Source organism: Sander vitreus, chromosome 6, assembly GCF_031162955.1.
Source record: "Sander vitreus isolate 19-12246 chromosome 6, sanVit1, whole genome shotgun sequence".
In the NCBI taxonomy this organism is placed as follows: Eukaryota; Metazoa; Chordata; class Actinopteri; order Perciformes; family Percidae; genus Sander; species Sander vitreus.
Genome location: NC_135860.1, coordinates 15,919,371 through 15,942,577, shown reverse-complemented (window position 1 = coordinate 15,942,577; position 23,207 = coordinate 15,919,371). Strand labels below are relative to the sequence as shown.

At 42.7% G+C, this 23,207-nt stretch overlaps 1 protein-coding gene across 1 annotated transcript in view; it reads right to left on the bottom strand.

Moving 5' to 3' along the window:
* itga8 (integrin, alpha 8) overlaps positions 1-23,207 on the bottom strand; it is a 39,010-nt gene extending 15,803 nt beyond the window's left edge. Inside the window, exons 1-15 of the mRNA XM_078253055.1 lie at positions 22,693-23,207; positions 22,229-22,359; positions 19,434-19,534; positions 19,157-19,280; positions 17,509-17,570; positions 16,494-16,539; positions 14,388-14,513; positions 14,095-14,139; positions 12,603-12,646; positions 10,962-11,018; positions 10,702-10,754; positions 10,413-10,618; positions 7,773-7,970; positions 3,349-3,394; positions 3,024-3,131 (exon numbers count right to left, since the gene is read on the bottom strand). Coding sequence (XP_078109181.1) covers positions 3,024-3,131; positions 3,349-3,394; positions 7,773-7,970; positions 10,413-10,618; positions 10,702-10,754; positions 10,962-11,018; positions 12,603-12,646; positions 14,095-14,139; positions 14,388-14,513; positions 16,494-16,539; positions 17,509-17,570; positions 19,157-19,280; positions 19,434-19,534; positions 22,229-22,359; positions 22,693-22,886 — 1,541 coding nt within the window. The 5' untranslated portion in view covers positions 22,887-23,207. The remainder of the gene's footprint in view (positions 1-3,023; positions 3,132-3,348; positions 3,395-7,772; positions 7,971-10,412; positions 10,619-10,701; positions 10,755-10,961; positions 11,019-12,602; positions 12,647-14,094; positions 14,140-14,387; positions 14,514-16,493; positions 16,540-17,508; positions 17,571-19,156; positions 19,281-19,433; positions 19,535-22,228; positions 22,360-22,692) is intronic.

Below are 23,207 nucleotides of genomic sequence, written 5' to 3'. Positions count from 1 at the left end.
CTTGTGTGTTTGTTAATAATTAGGATCCCTATTATATGACACAATAATGATGAGCTAGTTTTCCTGGGTTCTGGATGTGTGTGATGCAGATGTGAGTTTGTGTGTGTGATAAAATACAGGTTTCTATTTTAAAAATTGCCCCCTGAAGTAATTTAACCTCTCCAGGTGGTTTAATGTGTGTTTAATATGTGTTGCATGTAAGCATATATAGTTTTTTTGTGTTTTGGGTGCGTGTTCTCAAGTGTGACTCTAATAAACACTGTGTGTCAACCTTAAGTGTATGCTGTCGGAAATGACCCCCATTTTACTGATACCAGCGCTTGTGCTTGCTTAGTCATTCATTACTGTATGTAATTTTCCCCAAAATGCATCTGTACTCTACCACCGTACACAGTGCTAGCCGGCCCTCCCTGCAAACAAGCACACATAAATCCCTTCCCAGACTACCCCGGGTACGCTTAATGAGTAAGAACGTTCAATTCAAGACTGGTCATTAAGTAGCTGCCCCTCCTTTTCCACCATTCCTTCATCCATCTAGCTCCAGTTTGTGCCTCTCATGTATCACCATTATATTCAAGTCACATAGTCAAGCATCTGATTTTCTGAAAGATCATTTTTCTGCGATCTTTAAAAAACCCAAAAGGTCGCTTTTTGGACACTTGGGGACAGCAGAAACAAGCTGTGAACACATTGACATACAAACACCTCTAGTAATCTCTATAAACAGATATCTGTATATGAATGCAGAATCTGTAAGCAACGGAACAAGATTTTGGTATCGGAAGCGTTCTGGTTTTCGTTTGTAGTCTGTTTGTAGTGTGTTTGTAGTCTGAGTGGTATTGACCCATCACGATAGAGCGGGCTTAGGTTGTGCAGGTAGACCGTCTGTATGGAGAATAAAATAGGCGGAACACATTGGCGGAAATGCAGTCTCGGGACCCATTGGCTATTGTCGATGATGATTGAGCCTTTACATTTGTTTTTTATATTTTTTTTCATATGCAGATATCTGTTTAAAGAGATTAGCTGAAATGTCATATTTACCTAAAACACCTTCAAAAAGTTAAACTGTAAACAATGACCGGTGCATGGAAGAGAAAGTGCTGGCCCGGATATCTGCTGTCTCTGCCAGGACTCCAGAAATATTTGTCGTTGCCCCCAGAGGCTAAATCGTTGTCGTGCCGATAGCCGAGAGATGGCCTCCAAAGTTAAAACATGTTAGTGAACAGTTGCCTATTTACACATCCCCCAGATATGGAGTAACACAAGCATTCATTTGGAGTTGTGTTTCTGTCCACCTGATGAATTTAAGCCCAATATTAAATCTCCTTTCAGCTTTGTTTTTGGTCTCCACCAACTCCTGAGAAAAAACATCCTGCTATTTAGTCGTGAAATACTCCGCTATGTTCACCTGCTAGTATAAAATATTTGCAAGAAACAGAAATATATATCAATTTAACTAAATAAAATGTAACGTTATTATGAACATATTTCTGGCTACCATCCTTTATGGAACAGAGGTGCAATAAAGGTTTAAAAAGCCCCCAAAAATACTTGAAATTACAGAAAGTGTGCAGCGGAGAGAATACTTTCTCATCCAGATGGTTTAAAGAGTCTGTGAGGATTCTGGCAATACCTTCAGAACTGTGGTCAGTGTAGTTAAATGACCCTTTGAGTTTTCAATGATCGCTGGGTAATTATTTTTCCAAAAATCAGATTCTTAACCCTGTGACTCAAATATAATGGGCGGCGAAAACTGGATCTAACCTCCCATCATGCGTCTCTCCAGCTCTCCCCGCAGCGTAACAACTCAAACGTCCGAAAGTCTTCACCCCTCAGAAACACAAGAGCCTCAGACATCCCCTTAAATCTACGAGCTGCTGTTTGACTCTCTGCATGTGTGTGTCTGTGTCCTATGTCCTATCTGATTCCATACCTCCGACCCAAACTTTATGGCGGTTTATTTAAATAAGCTGAGTTATGTTTTGACAGAATTCCACAGTTTAGTGCTTTCTGTCAATCTGACTCAAACCCTGTTCTCTTTTCACTTGCTGCCAACACTCACACACCACTACGCACACACACAAACACACACACACACACACACACACACACACACACACACATTATATGGCAAATAGCCGAGCGCACTTCTCCAGTCCAAATAGTCCAACAGCGGTTCCAGCCCCAATAAATTTGGACCAACAATAGTCTGTGGCGAAGCAGCAGCAGCCTTAAGACACGTTCCCCTCAACTAAACTCACCCCAACTGTTCAAAGACAGCCTGCTACCCACAGGAACAAAAACATAATCAAAATAGAATTATGCAGTTTCAAATTAATAGCATGGTCTCATAAATCTGCTCTTCTAAATTATTGCGTTAGACACACAGACAAACAGACCTTGGCTGATGGCAGATGTCTAGAGGACAGGGGTGAAATATTTGTCACATCTGTCAGTTTGCGTGATTTGTGAATGTGTATACTTTATATACTGCATGCCATTTTATGATACAGTATAAGAAGTAGGATTTGTGGTACAGTTCTGGTTCAGTGCAGCAGAGCAGGTTTTTAGACTTTGATCCCTTTTCACCTAAACACACACACACACACACACACACACACACACACACACACACACACACACACACACACACACACACACACACACACACTGGTCTAAGATTTGACTTTTCATGTTTAGCTTGACTCTGAGTGTACCGTTGCCCCACAATGTAATTCCAAACGGAAGTGGAGGATAGTCTACGCACAGCTGGAAGAAATTACAACAAATTGTGGACTGTGGTGAAGAGCAGAGGAACATTATATTTAGAAAAAATAAATTCTTTGGGAAAACATTTTGCTTATTTGATTGTCAGTGGCGTTCCAAAGTCAGCAAATGTCAGTTGGCTTAGTACACTAAGTTTTTATTCGTTGATTTTCTTTTTAAAATTTTGGCTTGCAAAAGTGTCGTTGAGAATAAAATCTTTCTTCAAGACTATCTAAGCATGCTCTTCTTCTTACCAGGTAACCATCATATCTGTTTGAGGCAGGTGACACTGTCGGTCATCGGGGTTCAGGATTCTGGGAGTCAAGATCATTGCAGCTTCCACAGACACCACAGCTCGAGACCTACACATGAAACACACACACACACACACACACACACACACACACACACACACACACACACACACACACACACACACACACACACACACACACACAGACACTATAACACAATCTGACATAAGAACTTGAAAGTCTCAAAGACTTTCAGGAAAAGCACAAACAATAGAAACAAGTCTCTTTTCTGCATTTTAAAACAGGACACCTTGGTCATTTTTACCTGTACACCGACACCTCGCCTGCGCCGAATGCCCCCACAATCAAATCTGCAGAGAGAGAGAGAGATAGAGAGAGAGAGAGAGAGAGAGAGAGAGAGAGAGAGACATATTACTTTGATTATTGTTGTTGAATTTGTCTATATTAATTTGTGTGATGCTTTGGCAATATTGTTCTTGTTACCTTCATGCCAATAAAGGTAAATTAATTGAATTGAGAGAGAGAAAGAGAGCGAGAGAGAGAGAGAGAAAGAGAGCGAGAGAGAGAGAGAGAAAGAGAGCGAGAGAGAGAGAGAGCGAGACGGGGAATACAGAGCTTCAAAGAATGCCACAGATGGGACTGATTTTAAGGTCTCCAGCAATCTTCATCAAACGCAGCCTTCTTACGTTTACTACACACACGCAAGCACACACACGCACGCACACGCACGCACACGCACGCACACACACACACACACACACACACACACACACACACACACATACATTGTGATATTGCCTTGACATTCTATCACCTTGCTTTTCCTTTCACACATGACCTAGCTCCAACTAAATTCATAAACACAACATGCGTTAATTGTGTGTTTTTGAGTTCATTGTGCATGCATGCATGCGTGTGTTTGTGTGCTGCGAGACAGGGACCTAATGCTGCATTCCAGTGCCATTAGAAAGTTCACATTGCTCCAATCACATCTTGCTAAGCAACATTTCCCAACAGCTCCTAATTGTAAGCAGCAACAGCTCTCATCTATATGTGATTTTTATTTGTTTTCATGGCTTTTGCAATGAACACTGTTATTGGCTCTCGTGAGTTTAAAATAGAGCCTGGTATTTAATGGCTGCGGTTAGGGGACACATACCAATGAAAGCCGCACACATATACACATAGACACACACATGCACACATACAAGTGCTGATTAAAACAATGTGAAACTGAAGAGAGGCACTTAATGGATACAAGCCACCACTGCAGATGCTGCAAAACTAAATTGTCTGATCCTGAGAAAGACAGAATAACCTCATGCTACTCGGTGAGAGGCAACTGGGGCTGCAGCTAATGATTGTTTTCTTTGTTAATTAAACTGTTCTCCAAAAACTTGAATGTATTTAGTTTACAATGACATAAAACTGAGAAAACCATCAAATACTCACATTTGAGAAGCACCTAACTAGAAGCAACTATCAGTGGTAAATGCTGCGGTAACCTGCTGCTGGCAGTATTGGACTAAGCTGGTGGAAGTGTACTCTTGTAGTCTTTGTTCGTCATTTGCTGTGTCTTTCCTCGCCTGCATATTTAAGAAGAAAGGGACTAATTGAATCTGAGAGAGGCACATCTGTTTCTGCCTTTGGCTGCAGTCACTGAGTCCCCCTGAAACCACAACATTAAACATTTAGGCCCTGTCCCTCTTCCCCTGTGGTGTGCTATGTCGCTATGTCTGAGTGTGTGTGGCTCTGTGTGTGTACTGTATTGAAAAAGCCTGCAACGAGAAAAGAAATAGGAGAGGTACGGAAAAGGGGGGAAAAGAGCGCTGGAGGAGGAAGGGGGCATGATAGAAAGAAAAGGGAGGACAGAGGATAGTGCACTTGGCCTTTAAACCACAATCTGTAAAAGCCATCAGAAGCAAGGTGTGTTTTCAGCAGAGGGAGAGAGGCTGAGGGACCACCTCACTCCCAGTCCAAATTCCTCTGTCCATCCCGCTGTTGGATTTGTGTAACCTGGAAATCCAACTCTTCTCCTGCCATGGGTGTGTATCCTCACTCTTTTGTTTGCTCTCAAAACCACTGCATGACATGATACTGATTTGTGGACAGGGCACCTTTGGGGTTAAGTGTGTGTGAGAGTGTGAGTGTGTGCATGACTGCACCAAGGGCTAAATAAAATAACGGCCCACTTTCCTTTTAATGTCAATCCCATTTCCTTACGCACAGGAAAGCTTGCCTGCCACTGTTAATTTGAGGTTAATGTGTGTGTGTGTGTGTGTGTGTGTGTGTGTGTGTGTGTGTGTGTGTGTGTGTGTGTGTGTGTGTGTGTGTCTAGAGACACACCAAACCATACCAACACACAAATGAGCTGACATACCAGTGCGTACACTCTCATATACACTCCACTCATTGATGGCAAATCTAGGTGCAGGTATAGTCTGTAACTGAGCTGCTTTAGTTGAAGGTGTCTGTCCTGGGCTGTGAAAACACAACCTCCATCCAGAGTTTAGACAGACTGTCAAGCTGTCACTGGCTGCCTGCCCTGCCTGCCTGTTTGGCTGCAGGGGACTGGCCTCCATGATGAAATGTCAAAGGTCAATGGCACTCAATGGAAAAGGAGGCGGTTTTGAGAGAGACATAGAGGATTTCTTAATTCTTGGATGCATGTGTGGGATTTTAAAGCTATTAGGTAACTTGCCAGCCATAATACATCTTTTCAAACTCATTTTTGCATTTTAAAAGTAAACATTTCACACTGCAGACAGGGGGGACTGGCTGTTCAAAATTGGGGAGGATATATTCTCAGGATTGACAAACATGGCAGGTTTTGTTTAAAAGTAAATTTGGGGTATAAAACTATAATACAGAGGGAACAAGAAATGTGCAAAAACAATCGCTCCAAAAGAAGAACAAGATCCAAATTTGCTCACTTTTACCTATTTACACCTAAAAAAATAAGTACATTCAGAATGAGCTGAAAATAAACATGGCCACTTAATATACAGATGTGGAGCTCAGTAATACATTTTACACCTACTTACCAACCTAATGACCAACCTAATGACCCCTCGCGACTCGCCACCGCACACATCCAAATCACAGACCCGATATGTCTCTGTGTCTGTAACTCTCTCAGCAAGGCGTGTGATTGACAGGTCAAACATTGTCAGTTTTTGACCTTTGACCTCTCGGCTGAACCTGAAATGCACCCTGAGGCAATCTGACCCCCTTCCGATAAACAGCTGACCCTAACCTTAACTCCAGCCTTTAGTCTGAACCATTCTCTGCTTATTGGCTTCCATGCATAAGTGAATCATCAACTCAGCGCTGCTTCTGTGTCATGCTCTCAACCAAAGTAGCTTAATGAAGCTTAATTCTGAAGAGTGAACCAAAAGTGTGGGTTACATTTTTGTTCCTGTTCTGCCTTTTTTGTCATCTTGTGTCTCTTCCACCTTTCATTTTCTAATGTAATCTATCAAATAAAAACACAAATATATGACATAATCTTTTAGAAACCAAGTCCGTTAAAGCTAAAAGTGGAGCTTAATCATCACCCCTCCTTCTCTCTGTGTTCGTAATGACATTTAACATCCATGGGAGCATATGGCAGCTTTAGCAGGCCTCCCAGATGCCTGTGCAGTCCTCTCATAATACTGATCAAACATCTCTGGCTCCTTTGAACAGTGTGACTTTACTACCGTGCTAACGACACTCTGTGTGTGTGTGTGTTTCACTTCCGCCAGCCAGCTCAGTAATGATAGACGACACAAGTGCTGCACGTTCGTGTGTGTGCATGTTTATATGGTGTGTGTGTGTGTGTGTGTGTGTGTGTGTGTGTGTGTGTGTGTGTGTGTGTGTGTTGGCTGAAAGCTATGCCACCCATGAGTTCCTACTCCACTTCCTCCTGCACTAGCCTAAGTTTCAACCTGTGGCCCCTGTGTGTGTATTTACTGTTCAAAGTTTTTAATTCAGGATCTCTGATTTGCAGTGGGCCTGCACAGGGTCTAGCTTTGGCCTGGAGCCTGGCACATGCTCAACATACACTCTGTAGCCGCCAGAGAAACTGATCACAAGCCACACATGTGAACTGTGTGTACTCCTGTGTGTGTATTTCCCTTGATATCCTGTTTGTGGAATGAAGAAATATGTTATGAAAAGGAAAAAGGAGAAAAAAGGGAGAGAGGCAAAGAAAAGAAAAGGTAAAACTAAACTAAACAAATTCTCATTTTCAGAAGCACAAAGCCAAAGTAATGCTGAGAGCAGAGTGGCTCTAAATTAGGTAGAAAATTAGGTAGTACAACAGTGGTTTTACAGACCTGCTTTGTTTCACATTAGGTTTTTTTTCTGTACTAAAAACTCTTGTGTCTAAACAGCTTCACACTCCTATTAAAAAAATCTCTCCTTTTCAAATCTCTTGTGATTGTAGCGAGGTTTATAAAATGTTTTGTAAAGTCAGAAGGTGGAGGTGTCTGGTAAAGTAAGTAGGTGGCACATAAAGTATGAGGTTGCATGCATGTAATTTGATTGAATGCTGCTTTGTCTGTTCACAGTTTTAGGTACATGGGCCGAGAAATGTGGAGGTCAAGAAGGAAGAGGAGGGAGGCTGTAATGAGAGGAGCCAGGAGGACAGTGGAAAAGTAAGGAATGCAAGTCTGAGAAAGAATTTTGATTATAACATGGGGAGTTGAGTGGAGAAGGATTGACTTGCTGAGTGTGAGTATTTACCGGGATACTGATTGTTGTCCAGGTCTTGGCCTCCTCTCAGAGTGAATCCATATCCAGGCAAACTGCCACTGGGGGTCCTGGCTGCTCTCAGCTCTTGGCTCATTGTCAGGCCTTGCGTGGATATGTCTCTGTTACCATTAAAGATCAATACTCTGCCTCCACGCTCCTCGCCTCCGAACGGACAGCCCACCGCCACGTCTAAGCGATGACACACACACACACACACACACACACACACGGTTTTGACATCAGCAGGGTTAAGGCCCCTCTGAGACAGAAGCAGAGGAACACATATAGGTAGAAGGAAATAGAGAAGGAAAAGAGCTTGACCTTCATTTACCTGCACTGGGGGCCATGCCAGCATGGCCATTTAGCTCTTTTCTTTAATTTCCATTTGTTTTACTCATCTTTTAATCTTGTCTCTTTCTTTTTCTGTCTGTGCCCTGTTTAGGTCATTTCTCTAATTCTTGGTTACTGTGCTCTGCAAGGGAAACATTTGATTAAATGCACCCAATAATAAATGATAAATGGTTAGAGGGCAGGCTAGGAGGTTGGCATGGCGCCAAGTATATTTGGGTACTAAAGGAATAGTTTGATTTCTGGAAATATGGTTATTCGCCTACTACTGACTTAGATGAGAAAATCGATACCACTGTTATGCGTTAGGCTGGTTTAAATCTTCTGATCTAATTATTGGCAGGAAAGTTTAAAAAATGTATTTCCAAAAATGTTGAACAATAACTTTAAAGCCCTTTTAACCTTTTCTACCTTTGCCCAAATTGTTGTTTTTATGTAGGACCTCATTGCTCATAGTAAGAAGATGAGACACATGATGAATGTAACAATATATTTCAAGCACCTGTCCTGGTATGAAAAGTAATAGATTTTTTTACCATGCAAACAGATATTGGTGTTTCCTCTTTAACCTCTTCATGTCCACACACTGCACTGTCCTGTATGAAAGTATCCCTCATAGCTGTAACTGTCCAAACACCTCTAGACATCCTGTTTGTCTCCGGACCCCCTCTCTCTCAGCCTAAACAACTAGTTCCACATGAAGCAGATTGTGGGGCAGAGAGGATAAATGCAACCATGTGTGTATGCAAGTTTATATATGAGCCTGTGTGTGCGCAAGTCTGTATGTCTATGCGTGGGTAAGTGTACATAACTGAATAGCTGTGTAAAAAAAACACATCTTACTTAAAAAAAAGTCTTCAAATAATGTGAAAGTCACTCATGGAAATTGCTCAACAGCATCCCACACAATGCAGACATCCACAGCAAAATAGCAGAACACCCACTGTGATCACTGAGACCAAAAATATAGGAGATTGTTACTCACAGACAGAAACAGGCTAACACTCTGTGAGCGATGGTGACAGACAGCCAGTGTTGGTTGATAAAAAATGAAACACAAAAAAGAGCCACATGGCAAATTGAATTAGCTAAATTGTAAGCTTTCTTTCTACAGCTGACATTCATGAAGCACTGAAGAGAGAGGACAGGGGTATGATTCTGCTTTTATGAAGAATTTGGGAAATGGACTGATCAGGTCTCTGCTATGGGAGAAGGAAGGACACTGAGCCTCAGTGTCATCACAGACAGGAGAGGGATCTGTCAGTGATTATGCACGGACACAGGGTTAGGGTTTACAGGTATATGTTTGACATGCTGCTGAAAACCCTGATCACAATGTTTCCATGGTGATGCTGTAATGTTATGTTATGTCATGAATAGACACAGACTTGTTCTCATTAGATTAACTATTAACAAGTATTCTCCTCAGAGACAGTCACAGCCTGATTTACAGTATGTTTCAGGCCAGAGAAAGCTTCAGTATTGATCCAATGGTTATTGATCTGAAGGTTAAAGGGTTTAAATGGGTGGGACACACATTTACGCAGGCTGTGCATTAATAAATAAAACATAAATCTGTGGGATTGATGTCATACAAGGGCCAGCTGTTCATTCATTTTTAAAGCAGCAATTAAACATGCCATAGCTTCATGGAGGATTTTGACTGCAGGCTGCCTAGTTTGTATGTGTGTGTGTGTGTGTGTGTGTGTGTGTGTGTGTGTGTGTGTGTGTGTGTGTGTCTTTGTTCAATCAATGTGAGGATAAAACAAACACATCGAAGAGGAATGAGCTCTGGGTTACAGGACAGAAACTCCCAGATGATTTTATCTCAGGGCACATCTGGTGAGTTAAAAATAACTCCAACATACACACACACACACACACACACACACACACACACACACACACACACACACGGCTTTATCCTGGATCATGGAGGAAACAAGTTCACACAGACAACCTTTCATCGCCGCACTTCCTGATTGGCTGAAGAGCTTTAAGTTTTAGATAGGATTTCCTCAGTCAAAGACTTGAGAGGAACAGGAAAAAAATGTGTCTGTCATCGGGTTTACCTGGAAACTCCATGGGCAGACACAGAGGTTCATGCACTGGCACACAAATATATGAAAATATTTTGTTTAATTTTCACTTTTCCCTCTTTGTTGTCTCTCTCATCTTGCATATTTTTGATTCTCAGATGAATATCATCTGGCTCAATTTCCTTTTTATCTCATCTTTCCATTTCTTCTCCCCCTCTCTCTGCCTTCCATGCTTTCAGCATACCATTGTATCCATCCTGGTTGATGTCTCCCAAGGGTGCTATAGACGTGCCGAAGCGCCCAAAGGTGTGTGTGCCAGTGAGGGCAACAGGTTTGGAGAAAGTGAGCGGGGCCATCTGCAGGTACAGGTACACCCTCCCCACCTCTCTGGGTTTGCTCTCCATCTCTCTCTCCATGTAGAGGGGCGCTCCAACCAGCACATCGTCGGTCCTGGGGACATAAGCTGTAGTTTCAATGCTATGAAAGACAGAAGAGAGTATGTGTCTATAGTGACAAGGACATTTTGTACTTACCCATCTCCATTCAGGTCAGTGACAGCCACTGAGTAGCCGAAATAGGAGGCCATCTGAGAGCCAGGCAAGAAAGGAACATGAGATGATTTTTTTTTAACAGTAATTACCCAATACGGTTACATTTTTATCTAGTTTAATTTTCATCCCCATTCAAATTGAATGAAATGGAAAACAATCCATAACAGCTGGTGCCCACAGTGCAGTAGTTTATATGCAGCCCTGCAACATGACAGACTAATGCACTGTGTTGATGCTGCTACCTGTTCCCCTGTGAAGTTCTGGATGAAGGTCAGATTGGTGGAGTTGATCATTGCAACCTAAAACAAGCAAATAGACTGTCAGATACAATACGCCGTGACTAATAAAGCACCAGGCTTTGTCCTCACAGCACTCCAGCAGCAAACATGGTCAAGCAGTCTGACAAACAGGCACATGAAGAATGCAGGAAAAAAGTCAGAAACCGCATTAAAAAAAGCTTTTATTGTACTGAAACCCCTTTTTTCACTGCCCTCCCCCACCACCATCATCTTTGTGCCTTTACCATTCCCCCCCGTCATCTTTCTCTCCTTCCCCCCATCCTAACCCCGGTCGTGGGGAGAGACGGAGGGGGGAGGCTGAGAATTCCTTCATAAGACCTAAAATAACAACCACATGGAGACAGCCGGGGGCTACACGTACACACACATGCACACACACATGTAGGAGGATACACGTTGACCCAATCACAGATGTCTCAAAGACATACTAAACAGGGATAGACTTACGGACACAGACAGATGAGGATGTGTAAACACAAATATTGAATCACTTGCTTGAACGTTAACTTTCATGCACTCTGAGTTGTCAGATTGGTCACAGAAGAAACCTGATCATGGTTAACAGCTAATCCAGTGCCAGGCATCTAACATGGCCTACCTGCACCCCTCATAACAATCCCCCTACTGCGGGCTGCAAGCCCCCTCCTCTATGTCACTCAAAGTGCACTGTCTGTACAGGAAGGAGCATTCTCGCACCAGCTACAATGTCCAGACATAAAACACACAGTGTTACAGAGTGTGTGTGCGCAGTGTGGCGAGTCCTGTAGTTGCACTGCAGGATAGGGTTAGGGGTCGTGTGTGTGTGTGGAGAAGGGTTAGTGGGGTTAGGTTGGGTCACCGCCCTCCACATGTAGCGGAAGCTGTGTGTCATTAGGGAGGATTGACACTGTCAGCCCTGGGGACATGTTCCCATAAAAGAACACTAGACACACTGCAGTTTACATAGACGCAGATACAGTATTATCGTAGCTATGTAGATACATATGTGTGCAGTAACAGCTGTAATCCTATATGAGACACTAAAAGTAGACAAAACAAGAAGCCTTTGTCGTTTGCGTGCGTCTGTAAAAAAAAGCCTACACTTCTTATCTTACTCAGATCATAGACTGACACACATACATCATACAAGAAATGTCAGGTTTACAGCATACAGACGGTAGAGAAAAACAGAAGTTACCGAAGTAAAGAAATACCCAACGTAAAGTTTCTCCATAAGCCACCAAAACGGTTTTAAAGGTCCTTGGCATAAATTCTACAAGTTTCAGAAAATATACTGGAGGGATGAACGCCATCTGTCCAAAATATATTCCCTAGTTTGGTGTTTTGATGATGGTGGTGTTGAACACATCTAAATCTCCCATTGGTGTTCAACCGGGCTGAGATGTGGTGACTGCGGAGGCCATAGCATTTGATTCACTTATTTTTCATACTCATCAAACCAGTCAGTGACTATTTGGGTCCTGTAACGCAACATCTGCATTCATCATTTCTTTAATTTGTCACCTGTCTGTAACAATGCTGTTGCTGCTGAATGACCAATCAAATGTCTTTCTTTTCTGGATTTGCTTGTCGGTTTATACTTACATATCCAAAGTTCTGTGCTCCTCTGGGAACTCCAGCTATCAGCTCTGGGAAACATAAAACAAAGGAAGAGTTAAATTAGCATTTGTGCATGTGTGAGAAAGACTTAACAGAGAAAGAAAGGGCTCAACAGAGGTTTGTCTCAAAGGCCTGAACCCTCAAATCCCCTACCCAGCCCACACTGTCATAAGGGCCAAGTGTTGCTGAGAACACACTGAGTGATTGGATGCTCTGTGCTTGTGTATTGATTGATGAGTGTGGTGCCGTGGACTTATAGGGACGATCTGAGGGACCCACCCAGAGAGAGAAGACAGGGTCCCCTCTTCATGCTCTACCCAAAAGGCTCAACCACGAGCCTATAAACCAGGACTTACCAGCTCCATCTTCACTCAGAACTCCCAGTTACAACCAGTTCTCCAGTCTGAAGAGGGTTTGGGGAACAAGACCACAACAAGCTGCGTACCACAACACAACACAACACATCAACAGGCATGTGTAACCTCTTAAGGCTCACTTTAAGACTCTTTGACATGTGTTGTGCCGGAGGGGGTTCAGGGCCTTTGCGGGGTTGGTATGGGGGTATGTAAACGCAAGGTTGTCCCGTAAAGATCCCACTGAATGGTGATTAGCAAAAAGGCTCTGATCGACAGGAAATTATGAATGGGAAGCTGAAGTGGCATTGGGGGAGGAGGGTCCCATGCGTGTGAAGAGTGAGTGTGTGGTGACAGTGTTTGAAGAGAAAAGCAATAAAAAAAATGGTTTAAATGGTTTAAAAAAAAAAAGTAGCTTGACTGTGGTTGGACACATTTTATTTCTCCATATTTTCTTTAATAAAAGAGCTGAGTTTTTTGTTACAAGTGCTTGTCTGTGTTTCATTTGTGGTGCTGACTGATGGCATGTGAACGAACGTCAGCAGCACCTGAAGCTCGTATAGCGATGTGAATCAAACTGCCACACTGCTGGCAACACACCAGAGTGTGTGTATAAGTGGAACTAAGAAAAATGAAAGGATTTGTGCATTTCTAGTAATCATAACTTTTATGACATGAAAATGATGCTGTGTGTGAGTGCCTGTCGCTCTTTCCCCATAATATTTCAAGTCCAGAAGAGATTCTGGACTCACTCTAGACATCTGAAGTCTGAAGAGGTCTGCGGAGCCTGCTACTAATCATTCTAATCAGTCAAAATGGAGGAGAGGAAATCTCTTTATCAGTGGTTCCCAAGGTCCTGTCCCCTCAGGGTCGCGACCCAGACATACAGAGACAGTTCTCATTACTGCCTCTGAGTTTAGACCAAGACACTGTCACCCAGCTGTCCGCTCCCTATCGCTCACATTATAACACCCCTCACAGCGGTCCTGGCATCCAGGCGAAGAGAGCATAAAGAGTGTTGAGCGTTGCAGCTTTTCAGACAGTGTTGCAGGGTGCCTGCTGAAGTTGTTAGAGAAGGATTCATCTGGTGCTGCATGTGGTTAGTTGTAATGAATTGTTCTCACCTTGTTCAGAGTCTCCTGTAAACTCTCCCACTGCCACAGAGTAACCTAGAAAGAAATGGGTTGCACATGATGACATATGGGAAAAATTAACTCTCTAAGCGATGCTCTGTGTAAACTGTATGCGATATGTGTAATGTAATGTATGATTACTATTTAGATAAAAACGGTTGTCAGCGAGTGTGTGTGTGTGTGTGTGTGTGTGTGTGTGTGTGTGTGTGTGTGTGTGTGTGTGTGTGTGTGTGTGTGTGTGTGTGTGTGTGTGTGTGTGTGTTTGTTTTGTAAATGCATGTTACCAAGGTAGCTGTCGTCGTGTGTGTCTTCAGCAGCTCGAGTGTGTTTCTCTCCTGGAACCCGTCTCAGCACTGCCTTCAAAGAATAGCCGTTCAGTATCTCAGCTATCCCCGCTGTCATTACCTGACCTGCACAGACACACACACACACACACACACAGATAAATAGATAGAGAAAAACTAACACTCAGGGGGAGAGAGTCCCATCTGTTCATAGACAGTGGTTTCAGCTCGGAACCCATGAAGGGAGCAGTGTTGCCCTCTGCTATGGAAACCTGCTGGAGCTGACCCATCGGCTCCACATGAAACATGCACAGAGCAAACGACACATGGAAATCTTCCCTGAGGAAAGCTTAAACACATCGTTGGCAGAGGAATAGCTGAAAAAATACTCCAACGTTCCTATAAAAAACCCTCAAGAAAACGCCTGTCCACTCCGCAGCAAGGATTCTGAATTATAGGTGAGCACACGCAAACAATACCCTTCCTCTACTGTTGAACAAGAGGTCAAACCAACAAATGATTTTATCTACGGCCGCACTCAACCTTCCATAAATCCTCCTTAATGTGTGTGTGTGTGTGTGTGTGTGTGTGTGTGTATATACACTGACAAGGAGGTAAATGTACCCTCCTAACCCTCCCTCCAACTCCACTTTCACCCCCTCCCTCTTCTTCTCTCTCACACTGCGCTACGAGTTTATCTCCCAGAATAACATATCACTATATCAACTAATTATGAAAAATCCGTCTGATTAAAGAGACACCGTGTTGCAAACTGTTAACACAGATGCATAAGTCACTGCAGCTAATTTGAAGTGTCCTTTACACCCAGAGATAACAAGATTGTATATAAAAGATTTTTTTATGACTCAGGCTGAAGGCTGAATATAATCGTTGTATATTAGAGGCCATAAAATTCAGACTGAGTGCTTTTATAAACATTCAGAGGAAGTGTCTTAACTGAAGGGAGCCAGCCTTGCCAAGCTGAGGGCACAGAGAGGGAGCAGTCCATTACGCTGTCTGTGATGCCTGTCTAGTGTGGTCTTGTATGCTGGAACATTTATTATTTAACTGTATCTAATAACAGCAGAAATGCCAAACAACAACCCAAATTGATAATTGTGTAGCAGTTTCAAATATCCATCACTGAGCCATTTTGACCTCTTTATAAAGATCTTTCTTTTCTAAACAAATGAAGAGCTGTGAAGTGACACGAGGGGTTACATAGAAAGGAAAGAAAAAGTAGTTTGTGAAACTAATCAGTAACTGTCTCCTTGCTTCTTACAAACAGCTGCAAAACTCTTCTGAAGTTGGATAACACGCACACACACTCTCACACCTGGAACTTGGGGAGTAGCGCTACACTTCAACAGCTGAACTCTGACACACTCTAGCTGTGTCTACACCTATTAAGACACTTCATCCCTCTGCTTCGACGAACCCTGCATATCCAGCAAGCTAGCTGACCTCAGTACTGCTTTTATCGAGCAGATGATCCATCTTTCTTCTTTTTTCTCTGTGTCTGACTTACTCCCTCACATCTCATCTTTCCCTCTCCCCGCAGCAACATGTTTCTGTCATCTCCTTAACAATCATCTATCTCTCCCGCTGTCCTCCCTGCTCTCTTTCTCTATCAGTCTTTTAATTCTCCCAACCTTTCTTCTGTCCTTCTCAACCCCTGTAGCCTGCTCTTCAGCCTCTTCCTCTCATTGAAGCTTTTCCAAGCCCCTCTGCGCTTTATCACGAGGCAGAGGGGCAGTTCCTCCACACTCCATTACCCCACGATCAGCTCATTACAGAGCCCAAACACCCATTTCCTGTTACACTGTTACAGACAGAGAGCGGCATGAAGTAAAGGAGCGAGTGAGGGAAAGAGTTAAGGAAAGCAGCAAAGAAAGAGACACAATTCTTTCCACCTTCTCCTACGTAAGACTCCTGTACTGAAAGTGCAGATTTGGCAAGTGTGTCCATGTGCATGCATGTGTATGTGGGCTGTTCTGACTGTTAAACTCATCTGCATTCTCTTCCCTCATTTGAACACCTTCCCATCTATGAAATCATTGCAAGAGAAAGACACAGGTTTACACACTGTTGCTGCAGTTACTGTACCTTGCCAGTAAAAGCTTCCAGGTCCTCCTACCACCAGCATTCCTTCCTGGAATAAATACAATTAGTTAGGGTTAGTCATGTGACAGATGTGTGTGCGTGTGTGTGTGTGTGCGTGCGTGTGTGTGTGTGTGTGTGTGTGTGTGTGTGTGTGTTTGTTTGAGACTAGAGCAGGGGTCTTCAATGTTTTTTAAGCCAAGGACCCCCTAACTAAAAGAGAGATGGAGCAGGGACCCCCTACTACTAATATTGTATAAAATGAAGTTGCATATTAAACCGGGCCTACAATAACGTGTAGGGCGGCCTAAAGCCTTTATACATACCTTTTTAGTGCATAGAATACTAAGCTATCAAAATAATAATTGACACGATTTTTTAATAATATTTTAATTCTCAACATGAATGTGGCACAGTGAATCCTTTGGGATTAACTGTATCTGTGGATGGCTACCTTAGTGACAGCGTTACCTATAGACCAGTAAGCCTATCATCAGTGGGGATTTATATTTGCTAATAATATGTTGGATTCATGTAAAGACTTTTTAAATTTTGAAACCCCCTGTTGAAGATCTCTGGACTAGAGGATATAATGTGAGTAGCTGTGTATGTATGCACATATGACATCCTGTGGAGAATGACAGCTTCCTGTACAGGAGGGTAGAGTTGGACCATGAGACAGAGGTCAAAGTTCAAATTGACTATACAATGGAGTGTGTGTGTGTGTGTGTGTGTGTGTGTGTGTGTGTGTGTGTGTGTGTGTGTGTGTGTGTGTGTGTGTGTGTGTGTGTGTGTGTGTGTGTTTGTGTTTGGGCTATTGTGTTGGCGATTGTGGCGATGGGTCACATCAGGAGTGGAGGCTCCTCTAGGGACAAACGTGATCTCATCTTCCAAGTGTCCATAAATCTCAGAAATGAGTCTTGTGTTTGAAGAAACCCCTCTGCTTGCACTTTGACAGGGGACAAGATGTGTGCTGGGGGTTGTCATGGCAATAGTGTGTGATTGCTGCTGCAATCTTTACCTTGGTGAAATCCACACTGAAGCCAGCCTGGCAGAACCCCTGTCCCTCTGGGTCTGGATCATCTAAAAACCACACAAACATGTCTTTCAAACACTATAAAAAGCATATTAATTAAGAAAAAAAAAAACATTTTCTGGAACAAAGCACTCACCTAACTTTGCAGAGAACATAACATATATCAGATAAGAAAATAAAGAAAAACCTATTACAGTTTACACATAAATGTAAAACCACTGGCGCGTTTTTCTGTTTAAATCGCTGCATGAACACACAAAACGTATGTGCCCATAATAAATTGTTCTCCGTTTCAGAGGCACCCTACGGTGAAGCTTAATGATGCGTAATGACCCACGTGCACATATAAACAAAGGGTGAGTTATAGAAATAGTCTGAGTGGTCGTAGATTTATGTTAAGATGAAGCAAACAAGCTGTTGGAGGCAGACAAATCATACTTAGACACATAATAAAGAAATACTTCCTCTGCAACGTTATTCCTCCTTTGAGAACAATTGAGTTTACAATGTGATTATTCTAGTCTTGATTAGTTAAAACTGACATAAACAACAAAACAGAGATCTTTAACAACCTTCAATTACTAGAGGGAGTGTAAGTATGAACCTGTGTGTATGTGAGTGTGAACGGTGAGGGATTTCTTTGCAAAGTGGATGATGTAGTTGATAATAAGGGCCGTGTTTGATCTGATGTTTACGATGTGCCACCTGATAGCCTCCTTTTTTTCCTTATCAAACTCTGGTGGCGCCTCATATCACTGGGAGAGAGGGGTTGCAGGAAGAAAGTACGAGAAGAAGAAAAAAAAAACTAGAGATGAAGAAGGAGAAGGGGGGATGGGGGCTAAAAAAAAACATGAATCCCATTTTCAGAACCGATGACAGAAAGAAGAGGACCAGAGAGAGAAAGCCAACAAATGAACCAGTCTGCTTGCTGTTTATCAATCATTTCAACCACATTACAAAAATACACATTTCCTCACCTTTTGGTTTTATTTGGCCAGGCTTTGAGCTATCCACCTCTGAGATTTCTGCCACCACGCAAATACAATAGAAGTGAATGTAATTTTGTTTATGAAAGTAATTTAAAATAAAATTGACTTAAAACCATGCTACCAACAGTTTTCATTGGGACCTTTCTTCTGTATATAGTGGCTTCAATGAAAATTGTTCACAGTAAAGTCTGTGGATTATTCTGAGTAACAGACACACTGTAAAGAAAAAAAGATGCCGAAATACTAATATACTATTGCAATGCCACAAACAAAATTACATTTACCTCAACTGTAGTGGGGTGGAGGCGGGAATCTTAGAGCGATATATCAAAACCTAGACAGATAAAGCCTAAACTATCTGCATGGCTAAAAAGTGATGTAAGTGAGACATGTTTTGTTTTTGTGATTTGGGTGAATCGACCCCTTAAACTTAAGGACTATATATTATATTACATAGGCTGACATAAAAATCAGTGCACTGTGTTTAAACGTTCTGCCGTATTATGACACATTACATTGAGGATATGGTTTATTTGTGTTCACAATGACAGCAGAGACAGAAAGAGAAAAACAAAGGATTGGAGAATGGAAGGCCGTTAAAGGGAGATGGAGACAGTTGGAGACAGGGCTGCAGAGTGACTCACTGGTCCTGCAGGGCGAGTACTCTGCGTAGGCGCTGAAGTTCTGGACGGCCACATAGCAGGTCCCCACGGGGTCCTTCTCCCCACTCAGCTTCACTGTCCGCCAGTGGTAGAGAGGAGCACATGCCTGCACAACAAATAACATTCATATTCCTTAAAGAAATACTGACTAAAAAAGCCTTAAAAGAGAAAAAGGAGCATACTATTTGTGTAACCTGTAGTTTTAAGATGATACAGGTGCTACACATGTGTGATATTTATTGACGTCATGTCCACTCACCACCACTTTTCCTTTGTGTGTCCTGACCGATGCTCCAAACCACTGGTGTGACTTAAACTCCAGAGGCTCTCTGGTGCCATTTACCTTTATCATTCTGTTGTCTGGAGAGAGATGGAGACAGAGGGGAAGTGGAAAAGACATAAAAAAATGAGAATGAAAGAGACATTTCATAATGACACCAGTAAAAGCTGTTATTGACTGTAGTAATGTGGATCCAGGCTAGTAGCTGTGCCTGTGTGAATGGAAAGCATTTGTCCTTGATAGGCAAGAGCAAACAGCAACAGTCTTAAACAGGCCTATAACTAACATCAAAACACCATTTGCCCCCCGAGAAAGAAAAAAGACATTTGTCAGGATGCTGGAGGCTTTTTTTTCAGTCAAAGCGTTTCCTATAAAATGTAACAACACTGAAGACTCTAACTTGGCCTTCACACAGACACACACACACATGCATACACGCACGCATGCACGCACACACACACACACACACACACACACACACACACAAACTTGTACATGCATAGTATGAGCATTTTTGGTGTCAGATTTGGTATTAGTGCCTGTGTGCATGTGTGTCTTTGCTCTGTTGTAGATATTTTCCAGCCTTATTGAAGACCAGCTGGGTCTCTTTAGAGCTATGCAGACCCCTCCACATTAAACAACTCATTTCAACACATGCACACACACTTAAATAGGCACACACACATACAGGCAGACAATAAATGCATAACAGCAGGTGTACAGTGGGTTGTTGTAGAGTTTATTTGATTTTAAATCTCATTTCTGAATTAATTTCTTCTCACCATTATCATTTACAGAATATATGGTAGACCCTATTCCAAATTGTGTTTGCATGCTTTTATATTAATTATTCTGATATCTTATCGCTAATATATCAAATAAGAAAGCCATATCATATCATAGACCTAAAGGTTAAAGAACCAGGCTCATGAATCTTTTTGATTCCAGGACAGGTTTGGAAACTGTGGGTGAAGGTAATGAATGAAGAACATTCCAATAGACACATCCAACCTAGCTGCTCTGAGGCCACAGCAGATGACATGAGTGTGAAGCTCTCAGATTTGTGTTTGAAAGTGAAGGTCATATCTGAGAAAAGAGTGAGATTGTTACATCAAGTTTCTTTGAGGAAAGAAAATTTAAATGTAATAAATAATTCTATAATTGATGCATGTATCATTTTCTGGCAGATTGACAAGCAATGGATCAGCGAGTAGAATCTAGACACCAGGTTTCTTTACTCTTATCATGGACATGCAACCACTATCAGCCTGTCTCAACACCCCCCCCCCCCGCTACACTGGCACGACTTGACACATCTGCATAACGTCACTGAAGCCACGTGCACACCCACACACGCCCACACACACACACACACACACACACACACACACACACACACACACACACACACACACACACACACACACAAGCAGTGTGGGGCTGATGTATGGCTATTAACCAACACAGTGCACACAGATGTTCACCACTCATGCTGATATTTTCTTTTACAGTGTGCATGAGTGTATATGTGTATCTTAGGCTGGTTTATACCTGTAATAAAGGGTCTGCTGTAACTCTAGAAATATCCACCGTGGCCACTGTCGCGCCCATTCCAGTGAATAGATACACATGCATATGAGGCTGCGCACACATTTGTTCCCTCTGTGTTTATTCGTATATCCCCCAAACCTAAAATTTACCCCAAAACACAAACTAACCCCTTCGTGAAACATAACACATAATTAACTTTAGGGAGAGCTAAGAAGATAGTCCTCACAATTAAGGTTTACCCTGATCTGCATGGAGCCTTGGTTTAGTTCAGGTACAATAAAGTCCTGCTGCTGATGAGCAACATCCAATCATATTCATACATGTGCACACGAAGATGTATAACATGACAGTCCTCTGCTGATATCCTCATGCCAGTATCACTTGCTGCTGCAGCTCCATCCACATAGAACTTCCTAACTAAAGCTAGAGCTTTGGTACTGTTAACTCTGGTCCTCACAAAGATGATAGAAGTCCTCTCAAAAAGAGACGGAAAAACAAAGAACGAGAGAAGGATAGAAAGACAAGGGGTGGGGAAAGGAGACAGGGATACATTTTTAAGATCTAATAAAAAGCAGACCTCACCCAATCCCCCTTTCCTCCGCAGTGGAACTAAATTCCCATGTGCATACAGTTTACCCCCCCTACCCTGTCTCTCTCTTCCTCTCCACCTCATGCACACACACTTACTACTCAGATGGAAAAGCGTGCATCAGAGACATTAGACACACAAACACAGGCTGATTGGACAGTTAACCTTGATGATAATATATTGAAAATGATAATCACCAGATTGCATGCTTGTACCAGCAAACCCGCCAGCCACCTTATTTGTTAGATGGAGCTGATGAGACCCATATGTCTTATCTCTCTTTTTTCATTCAACAGCACATGTGCCAACTCATATCCACACACAAAGCAGACACACAGGTTATGAAACTCCAGTGGTTTCAAATGGAGTATCATGTGGGATCACCTCTGGCTTTCAAAGGATTACACTTGGACCTCAGTGAAATGAAAGCTTGTTAAATTTCATTTCTATTATTCACTAAAATACTCCTCATAAAAGTTAAAGTTATTCCTTTCCATGCTCTGTAGCAACACAAATCCTTTAAAACAGGAGTCTATGGAACATGATTATACCCAGAGGGGCCCCCAGGAGAGCTGTCAAGAATGTATTTTGTATCCCTGACATTAAAAAATTGAAAAGCTTTCAGGTTACTCACTGGAATTATCGAAAGGTATCTGTCTGCAGCTGTCGGGGTGTCCAGGCCAGGGGCAGTAGTACACAGCCCCAGCCTCCACAATGCCAGGCTGAGAGGTGTTCGCCTTGGGAGCCCCTACCAACACACTGAACCTGGTGGGGGGAAATAAAAACCAAGGTACATACAAGACATGCAGGATAATGTACAATGCATTATGCAAACTTGTGCAGTCAATGCACAATTTGTCTCATTCATACATACTTTTTTCTTTCATAATTCTGTTTTGCTCTGTTCAGCAGAAATCTGAACCATTGCTTCTTCTGTCCCATTACAGAATGTGTAGCTACATAGAAGATAAAGTCTCATTTACATTCATTTAAGTTGTGTTTTTCCACCTCACATCATTTTTATATTGGCAGTACAGGTACAGTTTAACTCTGCAGAACCCTGATGGGACAAATGTAAGTCCTGATGTTGCCACTCACGTGTTGCTGTCGGAGGTAGGCTGGTAGAAGTCCACAGAATAGCCGAAATAACTTCCATCGGGTCCCCTGTAAACCGTAGGATGCTCTGCGTAAAGATTAAAACTCCAAACTCCATTTAGCGCCGGCCACAGCACCGATAGCAGCCCGATGATAAACATCCCAGCAGAGGAAACAGAGTCCCATACACGCTCCATCCCCAAAGAACAGCCAGCTGCACACTATTCCCCAAAAATGAGAGGGGACTGGGGGAAAGAGAGAGAGGCAGAAAGAGAGGCAGAGAGAGAGAGAGAGAGAGAGAGAGAGAGAGAGAGAGAGAGAGAGAGAGAGAGAGAGAGAGTCCGTGCAGGTGAGGTAGGTTTGTCCTGCCAACTGGCTGTCACTGGATCACTGCGCGCTCCCCCAAAAGTGCCTCCTGACACCCTGAAACCACCAGGTCTGTCCAGAGTCTCAGCTACGAGACTACACAGCCGCGCCCCCGCCCTCTGCACAAAACTTTACCCCCTACACACACACAC